The sequence below is a fragment of the Lycorma delicatula genome, chromosome 13 (genome assembly GCF_047948215.1).
Source record: "Lycorma delicatula isolate Av1 chromosome 13, ASM4794821v1, whole genome shotgun sequence".
Taxonomy (NCBI): domain Eukaryota; kingdom Metazoa; phylum Arthropoda; class Insecta; order Hemiptera; family Fulgoridae; genus Lycorma; species Lycorma delicatula.
Window position 1 is genome coordinate 12,364,197 of NC_134467.1, and position 19,245 is coordinate 12,383,441.

At 28.0% G+C, this 19,245-nt stretch overlaps 1 protein-coding gene across 2 annotated transcripts in view; it reads right to left on the reverse strand.

Annotated features, from left to right (window-relative positions):
* Positions 1-7,863: 7,863 nt before the first annotated feature.
* Positions 7,864-19,245, reverse strand: part of LOC142333679 (uncharacterized) — a 78,627-nt gene continuing 67,245 nt past the window's right edge. For both annotated transcript variants that reach the window (XM_075381096.1, XM_075381097.1), the window contains 2 exons: positions 11,428-11,629; positions 7,864-8,239 (listed from right to left, as the gene is read on the reverse strand). In XM_075381096.1, the coding sequence (XP_075237211.1) occupies positions 11,474-11,629 (156 nt within the window). In that variant the 3' untranslated portion in view covers positions 7,864-8,239; positions 11,428-11,473. The remainder of the gene's footprint in view (positions 8,240-11,427; positions 11,630-19,245) is intronic.

The following is a 19,245-nucleotide window of genomic DNA, read 5'->3' on the forward strand; positions in this document are numbered from 1 at the left end:
AGAGAGAGTGATAGTGAGAGAGCGGCAGAGATCATGTAGAGAGAAAAGAACGTTACACTGAGACTGTGTACAGATGTTAAGCAGAGATCACTTTCATAATGATACAAGAAAAAATATTTAAATACCTCTTAAATGTAATTTACGTCATTTCATCAGAAAACACATTTTTATTTTAAGTATAATACAGATTTACTCCTTAGATGTTGCTATCATAAATTTGTTGATCTATTCTTCAATCTCTACCAACAAAACATTGACACACTTGCTCTTGTATATTTGAACACAAATACCTTTTTAGCAGTTATTAAAGTATTCTGATTATTTTTTTTTTATTTTAAGGTCTCGCTTAAAATTTAGCCGATGAAATTTACATACCTTTCTTTTTCTTTTTTATTATAATTTCTCATGCATTCATCGGTTAATACATTTTTAGTTAATTTATTATGTTCATAAAATTTTTTTACCGTAGCTAAAAACAGTAATAAATTTATAATTTGCAATGTTGTCGAAACAGTAGTATATACTGAAATGAATATAAGTCTTGCTGAAATTGAAAACAAACACCCACATGAGATTTTCATTATTAATCGATCAAATAAAAAAATTAATCTCTTATTCTGATCGGTGTACAGTAATAGATTATTTTGATTAACGTCAAGAACGATTAGGTTTATTACTCTGCTGATAAAAAAAAATTTCCAAGCATTAGACCCGATGAATCGAGATAAAACCTTGATCTAAATAGAATGAGACAATCCAGCCAGAATTAATTGTAAGATAAAAAAATAGAAGTCATTAGACTCCATATTAATTATTTAATGTATAAACTCGAGAAATGATAAGAAAAAATGTGAAAATATTAAATATAAGAAACGATTATAAAATAATTTACAATTCAGGTGTTAATGAATACTACTTGAGTAGAAGACTTTGTGTTTCCTGTTTAGCCTCTGGGAGTTACCATTCAGGTATTACTTCAGAGGATGATATGTATGAGTGTAAATGAAGTGTAGTCCTGTACAGTCTCAGTTTGACCGCTCCTGAGTTGTGTGGTTAATTGAAACCCAACCGCCAAAGAATACCAGTATCCACAATCCAGTATTCAAATCTATATAAAAATAACCGCTTTTACTAGGACTTGAATGCTGGAACTCTCAACTTCCAAATAAGCCGATTTGGGAAGACATGTTCACCACTAGACCGACCCGGTGAGTTACTTGAGTAGAAGATTAGAAAAAATAATTCTAACCTTGAACAAATGCAAGAAATGAACATTTAAAAATTGTTTTAAATGCTTACAAAAAATTTAAATTCTTTAAGACTGTTTAAAAATTCATTAACTGTGTAATATTGTTTCTGTAAAATAAAAACCTTTCGTTATGTTTTATAAATAAATTGGTGGGAAGATAGTTTAAATAGTTCAGCAATTCATTAAAAATGGCAACAGAGACGTAAGACTCTTTTTTATAAGCTGAGGTATTGTGAAAATTTACCTGTAAAATGTTCTTTTGTCTGGTTTGGAAATTGTTATTTTTTTTTAATAAGCGATTTTTTTTCTGTTAGTGACTGATTTCATAATTATAAACACAAGTATTAGTTAAAATTTTTAATTTTCTAAATACACAATCCATATTTATAGCCATTTTTTATTTTGAATACTTAAGTTTTTGAGGGAGCCCTAAGAAATGACATTACACTTCAGAGAGGAATATACATAAATATTTATATATGTTTAATAATGATGATAAACTCAGTATTCTACTAAGGTACTTCAAGTATAACAATACAGTTTCATTTTTTTAACTAACAAAATCAATTTGTTCATTCCAAGCAAATTATTCATCTTATTAGATGAATAATTTGGCTATAATTTTTGGCTATTTTATTAAATAGCCAAAAATCCTGTTATTAGGTGATGGAAAAATTATGCAATCAGCAATGTTAATCAAAAATACTGTCATGATGTTCTTAACAGCTGAACTCTTGTTCTTCCAATCCACGCTCTATTTTTTTTTATTCCACTTAATAATGGTGAATCCACATCTCATCATAGGTTAGAATACTGTCAAAAAGCATCACCTCCTGGGTGAAACCATTATTTCAGTTCTGGGCATATGCAAAGTGTTGTCTCCTTATGGTGGTCTATCGACTCTTTTGGAAACCATCTTCTGTTTGTTTTACGGTATGTGCTTTTAGGCAGTCCTTATATTCACAATTATATACCAGTATATAACTGTGAATATATACATAAATTTTTAAATGTTAACTTACCCTTAATTTATATTTATGAATGTGTAGTCTTGTTAAAAAGAATAGTAACTTATCGTTTACCTTATTGTTTCTATCAAAAAACGACCGCAAAACCTTTTTCCTCTTTACGTATTTAACTCAATACTTGGGCTCACAAGAAAGGGCCTTATTATGCTTTTTATTCCATATCTAATAAATTATCTATCTATTAAAAAAATCTTCTGACTAATTTATTTAAAATACAAGTAAAAAATCTTATCATACAGAAACAATATTACTCTGTTGATGAATTTTTAAATAATACTAATTTAAAAATTGAAAAAACCCTGAATCTTCTGTAACTGTTAAACTTGTACATAAACATGTGCTACACAATAATCTTCATTAATGCCTTTTGATTTTTGAATTATTTGGCTGTTATCTTTTGTATTTAATATCTTCATACATTTTACAAAACATAATTTCATGATTTTATATTGTACGTAAATAAATAATATGGACTTTAATCGCTTCTAATTTTTATTTTCTAATCGTGCATTTTGTGATGCTACTCTGATTGCATGTAATTATACAATAAATTATTTATAATAATTATAATTAAAATAATCATTAGCAGAGGATGTGGGGTGATGAGACGTATAAGGATGTGGATTTATTAAGAATTCTCGTTTTCTTAATAAATTACCTGTTGCAAGCGACATATTTGAAAAATTAATATATGTATATCGTATCAAACATGTTAATCACAGAATATAATTAAAGTTAGAAGAGTAAGCCAGTCAAAAAGTAAAATAAATCTTTATTATCCTCAAATAACACAGTTACAATTAAACAAGATAGAAAACTCAGCCGATTATTTCAAGTACATAACCTAATCTTTATTTGTAACGTAAACCTAATCTTTATTTATAATTATAACATTCAAAACATAAATTATTTTAAATCTACATTTGATTCGATAAAAAATAAAAAGACATTTCAATCCTATTTTCTCCTGTATGCATCACATTCAGTTTAATATTCTATTAAACTGTAATATTTTGTCTCTATATTTTAGTATAAATATATATTATTCTGATTTGATTATAAGATAAAAAATTACGCTAAGCAAACCGTGTTTTTCATGGTACTGAATTAAGAATAATTTATATACACAGTATTCATGAAGTATAGTAACACTGAAATAAATTTCAACTCTTAAAATGAGATTCAGCAAATGGTTTTACCTAAAAAAAATAAATTTTTTGGTTAAAAAACCTACCGCATCCCAAGGTCCCCTCCTCTTCAGGGCCAATTCAAAAATGTTTAAAGGAAAAAGGAAAGGTTAGAGTTGAGATACGTTATTCTAATAGGTGACTCTAACTAAAATGGTGGTCATTTAATTTTTTTTCAGTTATGTACAAAAGTAACTCTTAAACAGCAGTTATTATTATTTTTTTAATACTGGTAGCATGTCATTTTAATAATTAAATACGAATGTTTTAACACGATTTGAAATGTGCTGTTGTATGAGAAAATAAATGAAATTCAAAATTAAAGAGAAAGAGTCATGGGAAATTAGAGTTGTTTTAGAGGATACATATTAACAATATCTGTAATCAAACAAACAAGAAGAGTAATGAAGTTTATTAAATACGATAAAAGAATTTCAAGGTTTTTTGTTTGCATGTTCATTAATAAATTTAAATTATACTATATAATATCATTTCGTAACATATCCTTTATGATTTTTTTTCTCTGAGCCCCCTTCAAAAAAAAAATTCAAATTCCGACGCCTATCCCTCACTTTTTCTGTTTAGTCTCTGGAACCACCTTAAGTAATAAACTCTGAAGTAACAACTTCAGAGGATGAATGAGGATGATATGTATGAATGTAAATGATGTATATTCTTGTACAGTCTCAGGTCGACCGTTCCTGAGATGTGTGGTTAATTGAAACTGAACTGCCATAGAATACCAGCACCATCTAGTATTCAAATCAAAATAAAAGTAACTGCCTTCACTAAGGACCAATCTAAACCAGATTTAATCGGGAAGATTTCCTGATATATTTTTGCTTTCAATTTTCATCATTCAAAAAATATTTTTCACACAAGATGTACAGTTTTGAACACCTAATAGTCTCATTCCAAGACGTCGCCTGCCAAGGGAACCCACCCTAGTTTCGGAGGGCATGCCATAGGCACACCGGGAGAAGCTACTAATATAAATTAAAATAATTAAATTAATAAATAGCACACATAATAAATAAAGAACCCGACTTAATAGAGAAGGAGATGAAATCTGGCAGAAAATAGTGATACATTTTCTGTCATAAGTTGGTTATTTGTCAATCGATTTTCAAAACTAAGGTGTCATTTTGTTCTAAAAAAAATGCTTAGCATTTTCTTAAGAACACATAATTTGATAAAAATTTACACGGTCACCGTTAACATTAATATAGTGAAATACTAAAATAATATAAATAAATAATTAATAAAATGAAATATTTTATTTATTAGACAATGTTGTTAAAAATGTGTGTGTATCATCCTCATTCATCCTCTGAAGTTATTGTTCACTTCTCAATCCGATTTTCATATATAAATTTATTAATAAATGCAAAATGCCGGAGAGAAGGAAAATCGAAGGGAAATGTAACATTTTTCCTTAAGAAACTTTCTGTTCACTTTTACACCTAGAATCTGTAATGTATAAGCCTACCGTTTTAGATACACACCTGTTTACAATTGGCAATTCTTCAGAATGTCTTAACATCACTCCCAAGTGCAAAATAAAATTCATTTCACAACAGAAATTCTATGAATACCTTTAAACAGTATCAGAAATAAGTTAAATTAATTAATATTTTTAATAATTTTTTTATTTTAATTTCTGCTGACACAGGGGGAACCCGATGGGTTAAGTCCTACAGGATAATTTACAGAGAGGTAGTCAGTCAACTCCCATGGATCTTGGGTCAATTGATGTGCTGCTTAATGGCAGTTTCGGTTGCTCCAGGGGTGCTTAAATAAAATTAAGGGAGAAAAAAGGGAATGTTGGTATTGTGAAGCCGTTGTTTTTCACATATATTTATGTTTTATTTACTTTTTAAATTTTAATATCGGGGTCCTTTGCATCCTGTAAGTATGTTCAGTGTTTGTGTCTAAATTTTCTGTCTTGTTTAGTTTGGTGTTTTTAAATAAAATGTAAGGGCCCTTTCCACCCTTACATATGACAAACCTGATTGTGATTTAATCCCTATTTTACAGAGTGTGATGAGGGCTAATGACTGTAGCAGTTGATGCTCATATAACCAAAAAAATAATAATAATATCCTCGAGAAAAGATTTTATTAATATTATTTTTAAATTTAATAATAAACATAAAATGGGTATAATTCGTATTAAAATAATCAGAAGTACAAAATTTTTTATATTTTAATTTATTATTCAGGAAAAATCACAATATTTAATTAAACAAAAGCTATGAAAATTTTAACATCTTTTTTTTAAATAGATTTTTTTTGTACAGATATTATATGTTAATCACTTTAAAACTGATATTATTGTGAATTAAAATTGCATAAAATTATAGAATACTACTTATACCTGTGATTTCAATACAATTTGTATAAGTATTTTATTATAAATAAAAATAAATAAGCTACATTAATTATTATTTATAATTTATACCTCCAAGACGGATGTCAACAACTATAGAAGTATTTCATTGTTGCCAGTGACTTATAAAATACTGTGAAAATGTTATTGAATAGATTAGAACCCCAAATAGATCACATATAGAAGGGTGTGAAGAAGGATTTAAAAAAGGACGATCATATTCAGAATAAATACAAAGTCTGATCGATTCTAAAATATTACGTATCCAGAAACAAACCTTTCTTATATCTTTTACAAAATTTCAGAAAGCGTATGATTTTGTGGACAGAGACTTTTTTCAAATTTTGAGAGAATATGAGTTGACCAGAAAAATTTGAACCTCATTAAACTCATTCTTACAAACACATTCTCTAAATTTAAAATTACAGCAAATATAGGCAAATCTTTCCTAGTCAAAAAAGGGCTGAGACGAGGTGATGAACTATCACCGAACCTATTTAAACTGGTTTTGAACAAAATAAAGAAAATCTTTTGTGAGATGGATGATTTGAGTGCAAAGATCAGATACAAAAACCGAAACATCAAAATAGGATGCCTATTTTTTGTTGAAAACCTATATAAATAATTATAATATTATAGTAATATTTTACATTCACAATAATATTTTATACAATGATATTTATTTAATACAAACATTTTTATTATTTATGTATAAATGGCAATTTTTTAATATATTTTTTTAATTTTTGTTAACGTTTTTAACATATTGAAATGCCATACAAAAATATAAGCTAAAACAATCATTTTGTTATATTTTGGTTAAAACTATACCTTTCAATCCCCATGCACAACAAACAGCTTTTGTCATAATGCATTTCATTTTGTAACACAAATCAATAAATATTAATACATATCAATTAGTTCTGTTTTATCAATCTATCCAACCACCCCAAGGGGCCTGCACCATATCAATGATCAACTGCAACGATATCAATCTGTAGTTAAAATAAACATAACAATTACTTAACAATTACATAACAATTACAATTATATATATATATATATATTTTGTATATTACAATAGAAAATTATAAGAAACTTTTATCATATTCGCTGTTATATGTCATTACGGCCTGCTTATTATAATAACTTTTAAAAAAATTATCCAAGTATAACTGTTCAATATTACCAAAAGATGTCAAAGTAATTGTAAGCGGTTAAAACCATGTCAATATAAAAACACCATTACATGTATGTATACATACATACATACATATATATATATATATATATATATATTTATCTGAAATGGAATATTAATAGTTTCAACAAAAAAAATCTGTATGACACCATAATTATTAAAATTAGTAATAACATACAAAATAATATACAAATGTATCAGAATAAATTGTGAAGATATACATCACATTTAAAGTTTATGATCATAAAAATGTTATATGTAAAAGAAATTAACAAAAAATGTCCAGTAATTTACCATCAATTTATTTAAAAGATTTATTAAATATACCAAAGCGATACAAGAATATTAAGTATGTTGGCAATGAATCTTTGCAGATGATCTACTAAAAATATCAATTGTCAATTTACAGAAAAACTTTGTAATTAAAATAAACATTTTTATATAAATAGGGAATACAAGTAAAGTAATCAGCAACAGATTGTCATTATTAAACCAGAACCAAATATCTAGAAAAAAAAGGAAAAACATTAAGAATAATTTTTAAATTATTAAGCAAATAAAAACAAACACGGGAAAGAATTACAATAAAGGAATCAACACTTTTAAATCAACAAATTATTTTATAAACAAAAAATAAAGAAACAATTATTTGATATTATAAAAAGAAATAAGTAAAGTAATTACAGTAAAAAAAGCAGTAAAGTAATCATAATAACTTTTAAACCAAATAACATTACTTGACATAAAATACAAAACATTAAAAAAAAATTGCATAATTAAAACAGAAGTTATTAATAGTATTTATAAATTAAAGATAATAATTATTAGGTACAGTATAAAATAATGGCCAATCATAAATAAAATTCAAAAAAGGTAGACCGAACAAACAATTGTACCAGTGTAAAGTAAATAGAAAATGAGCTCATTGTAAAAAACATAGGAAAACTTAATGTTATTATAATAATTATTTTATCTCCTCTTAGCAGGTAGTGTTGCTTGAGTATGATGCATGCAGCCTTCTACGTTTTCTGGCCAATCACAGACATTTTCAGAGTGAACAAAAGATTTTATGGGAATAGCGTATGATGTTTTCTTTCACCTTCACACATATAGTACAAAGTGCAATCTGCTTTATCTCGGTGGTATGATATTTAATCGTCTTCCTCTTCACATGACACTGCATTTCCTGTGGAAAAAATATATTCATTATACTCTTAGTTTTCCGAACAAAAATATTCAAATTTTTAGAGATTTTGCTGGTTTTGCAGCTTAAAAAAGGAAATTATATCATATTTTTCCTGGTGTACACTATCTTTTCCATTATTTTTTATGATTATGATGCACATACAGCAACAACTGAGATAAAGATAACACCTGTCAGACTAACTTTCTCTGATAATAATGATGTTCACTATACACAATGAACAGTGAACAGAGTCCCCACAGTGAACAGAGTGAAAATGTAATTTGTAGTACTGAACATCACCAGTATTTTTTTTAAACAAATGCAAAAGTATATTCATTTAAGTGAAGAAGGCACAGGAAAATCTCTAATAAGCCCATCGTGAAATACTAGGTATTTTTGAGTACGGCTATGTCATTTTGCGAGTGACTTGTGACGCACATTAAGTTGCCTATTACAATAACAATACTCACACGTAAATTACATAGTTACTACTGGATCATAAAATATGCTTTTGGATTTAGCAGAAATATAATTATTTTATCTAAACGTTTTTTAAAATTTAAACTACAGTCCAACTCTTGAAAAGTAATAACAAAAATGATTTTTCAATTACGAAAAAACTATAAAATTGTACATGTAAACTAAATTTTATGCCCGATTACTATAGTAATTACATTGCTTTCAACATAAGAGTTCTGTAACTCCTGGGTGATCTCAAACATTTCTGAAAATAAAATGATGTTAAGTAAGGATCACCTACTATGTTAACTGTTCTTAACACTGATAAAGCCACTGAAAACTATTAATCATCAAAGTTAAATTACAAGGTTATGTGCCTTTATGATAGACATTTGAAAGACAGAAATGAAACTACTCTGGTTTTGATGTGGTTGTTCCCGAGCGTGTAATTCTATTCTCATAGTATCCAGTAGATACTGACCGCATCAGTTGACAATACTTAAAAAATATATAAAAAATAAAATAGTTTTCAGTAATTAAAAGTAAATAAACAAACCGCAGTTTTAGATCTACCTGTAGGAAAACATTTGAAGAATATTTAAAAAGTTACAGGATTAAAAGAACATTTCAAACAATAGATTAAACTCATTTTTCGTATACAATACCAGGCTTCCATGGATCCAAAAAATTTTGATTGTTGAAAAAAACAAAAAAAAATTTATACAAGTAGATATTATTGTAAATTGTAGTTACGTACCAAATATTATAGTGTATCAATCACGATTGATAGGCTTTTTTATATTTATAAGTTTCATATCTAAATTCTAATGCTAGTTTCTAATTTAATTTTTTAGGTCCTGTTATTCAGTGTTTCATGATGCACTACATATTTGTCAGGATATAACTCAACTGATCTAAAATTTTCTTTCTCTGTAAGTAAATAAATGAAGAGAAAGAAGCAGGCTGGTAGACAATATAATAATATTTGCTAAACAACTATAGAACAGGGAATAGAAATGTTGAAGGAAATTGATATACTTTGATAGGTTTGTGAACTGCATTGCTCCATCCATCTCTCAGCAATTATCTAAAAGGTATGTGGCCCCCTTGTGTGGCCTTGTAGTATTTGTTTACAAAGGTGTTGACAGGTCTTGAAAATTTCAATAATCGGTTTGGAAGGATGAATATTTTTGTGTTTTATATAGGTACGTAGAATGCAGTCATGAGCAGAATGTTTGTCATGTTATTTAGGTATGTCTACATTTGGGAGATTTATAGAGAAGATTGTGTCGCATCCAGTTACTTTTAAGATAATATCTACAATTGTAATTAAAAGAAACAAGTAAATAACCACACTTAAATACAATTCGTGTCTGAGTGTGGCTCAAAGAACTGTAATTCATTACTGCTAGTAAAGAATATAAAAAGCTAATATAGAAAGTAATTTTTATCTTAAATTTCAAATTTATTGTACCTTTTTATCACAAATAATAGAAAATTCACTTTCATTTGTTTTAAATAAATACTGATAAAGCTCTACAGCATTTTTATAGATTTCTCAAGTTTATACATTTTGTTGATGTCAATAATAATAATAATAATTAACAATCTCTTTTGATTAATGATAATTTGTGTTTAATAATTTTAATTATTATTTAATTATAATTTTATTTTTTAAAACTAATTGAATTATCTTTTGAACGATATATTTATTGTTCTTAACACAAAATTAAAACAATAATAGATAATTTAAAAAAGTATAACAAAAGAACTGAAAATTATATATTTGGTTGAGCAACATTCTAGTAAGTAAAATTCAGTAAAATAATAATCAGGAAAAAATGAAAGTATAGAGAAGATGAGACTTATAGTGGTGAAAGAAGTTATAATGAAATAAGGAAAGATGTAAGGAACAAGAAAAATATTCGGTAAATAAAATAATACAAATTTACAGAAATGGAAGAACCGTACAAATTTATGGCACTTCATTTTGATGAATTTGATATTTTATTTTGTTTACTTTTTTGTATGTAAAGTCTTAAAATATCCATCTTATCATAAATCACAAATACAATTTACTTAAAAATTACATTACGTTAGGGCACAATTACAATTAGGCACTTACATCGGTTCAATTTCAGTCGGACAATTCCTGAGAAAGTTCTGTATTCTTTATCCTTATGAAAAAAGTAAAAAAAACAGTAACATGTAGGGGGTTCAAATCCATTAAAAGTTATACTTTTAGCTAGCTACTTGAATCTGAGGTAGTAGCATCGCAAATCAATTAATATCAGGAATATTATCTATTCACTCAAGTAAAGGATTACCACCACTTAACCCTCCATTGGGGGATCTGGGTGAATGGTGTATAATGCAGTCAGATAATTCCACAGGGCATACAATTTTAGGAATGGATGACTGTTTTGCTTAATAAAGAAAGGTTAAATTTGTTTTCAGGTAGCTGTTTAATACGTAAAGAATAGAGATATGGATATGATATGATAAAAAAAAAGTAAAGGTTATTTGGATACTCAAAATTCACAAAAAAATCTATCAAATAATATTTCTATTCTACTCCACAGTTAAACTAATTTTAAAACTACAGCTTGGAACAATAAGATAATTCTTACATTAAGTAAGTAAATTAAACTAGCAAATTAAAAATTGGTTATCGTTATACAGAATGTATACAGTATAATTTATTATTTTATTTTTGGTAAAGAACTTACGATCTTTAGTTGTATAACCAACACCACCAACAGGATTAGAAGTTTCCTAAGGACCATCATATTTTACTGTGTAACCATCTAATTCTTGTCCCATTGCATTCATTAAAGGGAATTTTCCTGTTCCACGAGACCCTCTGAAGTCTTCCGTAACTACAGACCAAACCATGATACCTCCAAATCCTTCTTCTTTTAACCAAGCCATCTACAAATGAAAAAATTAAATATAATTAGTAATAGTTATTTATATCTTAAAAAAACTGCATCTTGTAAAAATCTGTAGTTCTTTTTACTGCAGCAGTAAACAGCTTAATCACTTTACATATTGGCTGCCAACTCTGTAGGATTTATGAAGCCTCCTGTGTGTTCTTAAATTCTGAGTCTGTTGCGTATGGAGTTTCACTATTGTTTAAAACTCTCCTCCATTCAATCGTCATCCGTTTAGCACGTTTATTTTATTTTAAATACACACAATATGAAATTTACTTCATTATCTAAAGCTGGATTAAGAGATTTTTATTTTTGTAATATAGTAATTTTTTCAGTTTGGATTTTTGAGATAACTCAGCCGATAAATTTTTTCTTTCATTTAACTATTTTTAGTGTAAGGTGATACACAATAGGCATAGATTTACAAATAACTTATATAGACCACTGCTATTGAAAAAAATAAAATAAAATGTGCTTTATTGACAAGGCAAAAGTAAGTTACTTTACTTATTTACTTACTTAGTAAGTAAGTAAGTTACTTGACTTAGTTATTTACTTCACAGAAAATAATAATAATAAAAATTGAATAATTCATTCAATGGAATAAATGATAGATTTGCATAAAATTCATGTAATAATTTATTTAATTTAATGGAATTTACAACTACATAAATTCAGATGTTTGGCTACCTTTGTTATATCCATTGAATTGCAGACCATGATTACTAATTTGCAGTATCATTATAACAATATTTATATTACACAAGTAAATGCAATTTTACCCATCATGCCTGATAAAGGCATTTGAGGTTCTTTATAGATTGTTGGTATATGTCTTTGTTATGCTATTATGAATCTTGAAGTACAAAACTCTCAGTTTCCATTTTCTGAGCAAAAATTCTTTATTTAACAACAAACTTGTTCATTAATATTTTGCTACTTGCAAAAATAAAAACGATACAATATTTGAGTCTTTGAGGACGAGTCTACAGTCACAAATTAAGCTTTTTATATGGAAAAATTATTATTAAAATATATTTAATCCACTGGCAAAGAGTTAAAAAAATAATTGAAGAATGAAAATATATATAAATATAAAATATTGCAATATGAGATATTAATAAAAATCATTCGAGAAAAACTATTATTCCATTTAATGTTAAGTTATTTTATTTTAAGAAAAATTAAGGTTCTTTATTTTTTTTTTTATTATAATTCAATTAGATTTTAACAATTGCTGTTTGTACAACAGCAATATTTGTGGATAAAAAACGTTTAATTTTATTCATATAAATTTATATGAAGATCTTTCAAATAATTCAGTAATTTATTAAAGACTAGTCGGAACCTGGACCCCCAAGGCCAAGGTAAAACTTCCACCCAAGTCAGGGTCTCCCAGGGCCGCAGCGCTCGCCATTCCTGTGTTACAGAGGGACGGCGCCTTGAACACCCAAAGAGTTAAATTCGGTCGCCATTCCCGTCTACCTAGAAGGCTACGCTCCCCTGGACATGCGCACTGTTCATTATCCTCATTAGTGTGAGAATAATACTGATAAATAACAAATATTCAGACCTATATACTGATAAATAACAAAAAAATATAGAAACCTGAAAAAGAAACTAGAAAAAGACAGAATAACAGTAGCTTTTAACCTTGCTTTTTCTGTTTAGCTTCGGAACCATAACACTTCACAGGATGATGGGTTTGAAGTGTAGTCTTGTACAGTCTCAGGTCGACCATTCCTGAGAATTGTGGTTAATTGAAACACAAGAACACCGGTATACACGGTCTAGTATTCAAATCCGTATAACAGTAACTGCCTTTACTAGAATTTGAACGTTAGAAAGATCGACTTCCAAATCAGCTGAAGAGTTAACCACTAGACCGACCCCCGGTGGGTTAGAATAACAATAGCTAAAGTAACTAAAGTACACACACTTTTGACAGAAAAATTCATAACTTATTTCTTTGCCATAATAATGAAGTAAAAGAATTAATCTTTTTTTTTCCGTAAAGAATATCTTTAATTTACAACTTCACGCTCCTTGGGGGTGAAAAAATAATACAATTATTAATGTTCAAGGGAGCAAGAGCCTCGGTCTGTGGCTTAAAACCTTCCCTGGTGTAATACGAATGTATCCTGAAAATGTGAAAGCAATCGATCAGTTGGTTCTTCAGAGATTTTTTTAAATGAAATACATCAAAAAACCTTCTCAGTTATGCCCAAGAAACATGGGTAAAAATCTGGTTGCGTTTGATCAAGTGGTTTTTTGTTTATCCCGAACAAACAAAACCCCTTTTCATCTTTATGTAATAGATATACGAGATCTAAAATAACGAGACAATTTTTTTTGACAACCACTTTAAAGCTACTAGTAAACATATGGTTATTATATGACCAGCTGATTTATATTGGGTATGATACTGCTCTAGTATATTCATAAAAATCTTGATAAGTTGCAAACTGTAATGCAAGTGATCTGGATAATTTAGGCTTATGTCAGTAAATTAGTTCATAACGCTTTAAAATAAAATATCAAATTTTTAATTTTTCATCTAGTTTCGGCTTATTAGTTACATGAATACACCATAATGGTGACTGTGCTTATATAAATGCAACTGAAGTGAAATATCAGGTGAATTTTATTACATACTTGGGTTGATGGTTTATTAAATTTAAGGAAGTTTTTTCCACTCTATCTTCTAAACCAAATCTACTTTGTCCTAGTTAATTTGAAATTCAATTATAGATTGCATTGCCAACATAAGAAAAATAACAGAGGTGTGAATTATGGCAGCTAAAAAACAATAAAAAATTAGGGAATTACCTACCGAAAGATAGTGGACAACTATAAACCTAGGTAATACCTAGGTTCTATAACTGCCTGCTGGGTAGTGTAGGAAGTACCTGTAACCTTATTTTAAATTTAACTTAAGAGTGGATTTTCTATTTTGCATTTGATAAGATGGAAGCACTGTCTGGCATTGTGGCATTGACTTCTTACTAAACTGTATACTTATAATGTTGTCAATCTATAATATCTATAATGTTGTTATATAATCTATAATATAGTGTGGATGACAATTTTGTATATTGTATAATTTTTATACATATATATATATATATATAGCCTAGGACACTCCCAGTAAAATAAGGAATCCAACTTAGTCATACTTCTAAATTGGTTCAACTGTTGTGCAGCTACATTGGAACAAACATACAAACACATATATATATATATATATATATATATATACACACATTCTAAATACATTACACTCGTTTTTGAGCAGCGTAAAAATTGAGATACACCAATGAACTGTTAAAACTTTGTTTTTCAAAAACTGTCTGCCTTAAAAAATCCTATCCTTGAACCCACCTTCAATTTATAATTAGTACAAAGTAACTGTGTACCACCTTAAGGGAGGTACAAATAATGTTAATTTTTCCATTATGTTAATATAACAATATATATTCTATAACATTAGAAACAAACCTGCAAATCCACTTCTAATAACACTTTACTCGTACATCCTTCCAGCTTTCCTTTCTAATTACACACTTCACTTAAGACCTGAAGAATACATGTGCTGTTGCTGCTTTTTGAGGTCACAAATCAAATTTTATGATCAAATAGTAAATGTAATCATAACAGCAAGTGTTTCCTTAAACCCAACTGATACAATATTGAATATTGGACTTAAATAAGAATTTGTGTGAAGATTACAGTAGGGATGATGTACAGCGTAATAGGCAGTATTATATTGTGTATCCAATTAACAGGATTTGTAATCGGTGATCAGTGACAGCTGATTGGCGATTATAATAATTATTATTTATTATGTTACAGTTACGTTAATGTGCTATAATGGGTTAACTAATACTATAATGCCAGATTAAAGTAATGGTTAAAACGTAGATAGACATTGGCAATATAAGTTGTAAAAATGTTTAACTTCTTAGTAAGCAGTATTATATTTTATTTGATAATGTAAATCTATTTCATGTGTTCTTGTTGCTTTTTACTACCCTGTCTAGCGCTATAGCAGTAGAAGTTAAAGTATGGTAACCCATCAAAATAACCTTTTAAATAAAAACTACAATGAGACAAGAGGATGGTCTTACAATATTACTCGATTGTGCTCTGGAAAAATTAATTGCAGAATATAATAGGAAAATAAAAATACTTAATAAAAATGGGGGGGGGGGGTTAACATCTTAATATTTAAATGTAAATGTTTTACCATTAGCTGATGATCTGATAACTTTGGTAAAAGACTTTAGATAGAGAAAATTAAAATCAAGAACTAGAAAAATGTGCAAACAAAATTAGGCTACAAATTTTATATAATGGATTCCAATAATAAAAGTAGAATCCAAAAAGTGAAAATTTCAGAATAAGAATCAATCAAGAGTTAACAATTTAAAGCAAAATAATTATGCTGAACATTTTTTGAAAAAAATAAAAGCCAGAACACAAAAAATCAAAGTGGCTTTCATCTTACAAAATTTCTTAGGGAAATCTAATAATTGTAACTTTACGGCCAAAACTCAAAATAATACTGCTAAATTAAGCAAATCTGAAGAATTTTACCAAAATTTTGAAAAGTCATACAATTAGAAAAAAGAACTAATTTTATGGTCACTTGACTGGAATGGATGAAAATAAATTAATGAAACAAATATTTAACTTTTTTTTAAAAAAGGAAAACCAAATAAGCTAGTTAAAAAAATGTAAAATCTCAAATTATTAAATATTTCCACAGAAGTAATTTCTGATGAAATCTTTCAGAAAACTAATCTTTCAAGAAAACTAGATAACAGCAATAAAGTAAGCAATAAATAGCAAGATAATAAAGCAAGTAGTAACGTAAGCAAGGTAATAGCAATAAAAGGACTAAAATAAAATAGCAATAAGATATGTTTCTAACTTTTGAAATGTACTCTAGCTTATCAGAAACAAAACTGAATCAATATGTAATGACACCCTTAGCTATTGAATCTGCACGTTTTTTTTTTTATTTATTAGTTCACATCTTATTTGCATTGACAATAGGATTCACACATTTATACACTGAACCACCCTAATTGAATGACTAATTACAAAATTTATCAGGAACATCAAAATAAAAGATTTTAAGACAGATTAGCTTTATAATTTCATCCAGATTAGGATGAAAATAACTTTATCAAAAATTCAACAATTTTCTCAAGAACTCTTATGACTTGAAATTATAACTACAGTGGCTTCTTCAAAACAAACAATATAGTACATTCAGAGTTGTAACTCATTCAGAGTTGTATCTTCCTGTGCAATATCTTATCTGTAAAAGCATCTTCAAGAAAAGAATTTCATTTAAAAACATTTCATTACAATGAATAAACATTGAAAAACATTTTTTTGAAATAATGATTGCCTTTACATAGTAATTTTTAATATAATTTAAAACATAATTTCAAAGACAATGTTAAACATTGCCAATATTAACATAACCATCTACTCACCATTTGTGTTCCGTAAAAAAGCAACTAACGTTTAGTAGGTTTGAACCTGATCTCTCTAAGAGAGAGATAACCTCTCTCTCAGAGAGAGAGAGAGAGAGAGAGAGAGAGAGCGCGACACAAAAAAAATCAAAATCTGCAAGAGCTTAAAAAAGTTTTATAAAGATTTTTGGCCCTTCTATGATGATCTTCCATTCAGTTATGCAGTTATGTTCCTGGAAAACACTTCTCCAGATATTCGATCAGACGAGGAAGTCCAACTGCATGGCCACTTTCTTTCTTTTTCCTGTTTAGCCTCCGGTAACTACTGTTTAGATAATACTTTAGAGGATGAATGAGGATGATATGTATGAGTGTAAATGAAATATAGTCTTGTACATTCTCAGTTCGACCATTCCTGAGATGTGTGGTTAATTGAAACCCAACCACCAAAGAACACCGGTATCCACGACTAGTATTCAAATCCGTGTAAAAATAGCTGGCTTTACTAGGACTTGAACGCTGGAACTCTTGGCTTCCAAATCAGCTGATTTGGGAAGACGCGTTCACCACTAGACCAACCCGGTGGGTTAAGGTTAGGATGCACTAAATTTAGCTATCATTTTCATTGATTATTTACAAAAACCATTAATGATACCGTACGAAATATGTAATAATTAATTTTTTCCCTATTTATGTTATGTGCTTAAGGTATTGACCTATAAGCAAAATTTGTTTCAAGATTCTTTAGAAATAACTTTTAGTACTCTCATTAAAAATCTGTTATGGTTACATTTTTCCTTATAACTTAACGTATCTTAAAATAGAAAGATGTCACTCTCAGATATCACTTCTCTGGATGTTTTTGCTTGGGGTTTTATTATAAATTATACCAAAGAAAATATTGAGATTTTAATGATTTAACACAAAAAATGTTAAAGGTGTTTGGTCTAATAATGCCGCAGATGCTCCCAAACACCTAGCAAGAGTTAGATTATTGTCTAGGCATCTGACCAGCTAAAAAAAGTGCATACACTGAAGTTGACTAGCCTACATTAGAACATGACGAGTTGCTAAGTTTAGTAAAAAAAAAAAGAAGAAAGTTATTAACATGTACTTTTGGATACTTTTAGTCTGGACATCCTGTAGATTATGAAGTGTGTGTGTGTGTGTGTATATATATATATATATATATATATATATATATATATATATAAAAACAAAGAAAATATTATTTATAATATATAATTATATATTAAAATTAATATAATATATAATTAATATAATATCTTATAAGATATAAATAATACAATGATAATAAATTTATAATTAAAATAAAAACACCTCATACTGCATGATATTTTTTTAATTCTTACAAATTAGCACTTCTGTGGTACACACCTTAGTTAAAAACCACACCATATGGCAGAGTATTTCTTCACTAAAAGAGGATGAATATATTCTGGGCCCATCAAAGAATTAATTCGGCAAATGGCCTCTTCAACACCACTGTCAGTTAAAATAACATTTGCTACATACACAGCAGATGTATATTCACATATTTCAGTCAACATTACGTCCAGTTAGTTAATTATATAATTTTCGTCATTAAACTGAATAATAATAAAAGTACCCTAAATTAGTTTTTGTGGAATTTCATTATTTCAAACCAAAATGTGAACTAAAAAATAAATGGGTGAAATAACAAAGGTTTAGTGAAAAATAAAGGGCATAATAACATGGTTTTGCACTAAAATAAAGAACAAAAAGGGATTAAAAACCATAATTAAAAAAATAAAATCAAAGAATTAAGACAGAAATATGCCAGGAAATGAAAAATCTTGTTGAACATTTTTTTATACCAATTTACTATCTATGGAATTTACAAAAACTATTACAAATATGAGTTTTAACTATTACAAATATGAGTTTTAACTATTACAAATATGAGTTTTATTTTCTTAATGTGTGAGTTGTAATAAAATGAACAACAAAGTAACGTCACCATGGTCCAATTGGATCAGCATGATGCGTAAACAATGTGTAATTATGTACTCAGGCCTACCATTCCTGAGAAATAAGGTGCCACCAAAGCATATCAGTATGCATGGTTTAGTTTTTAAATCCG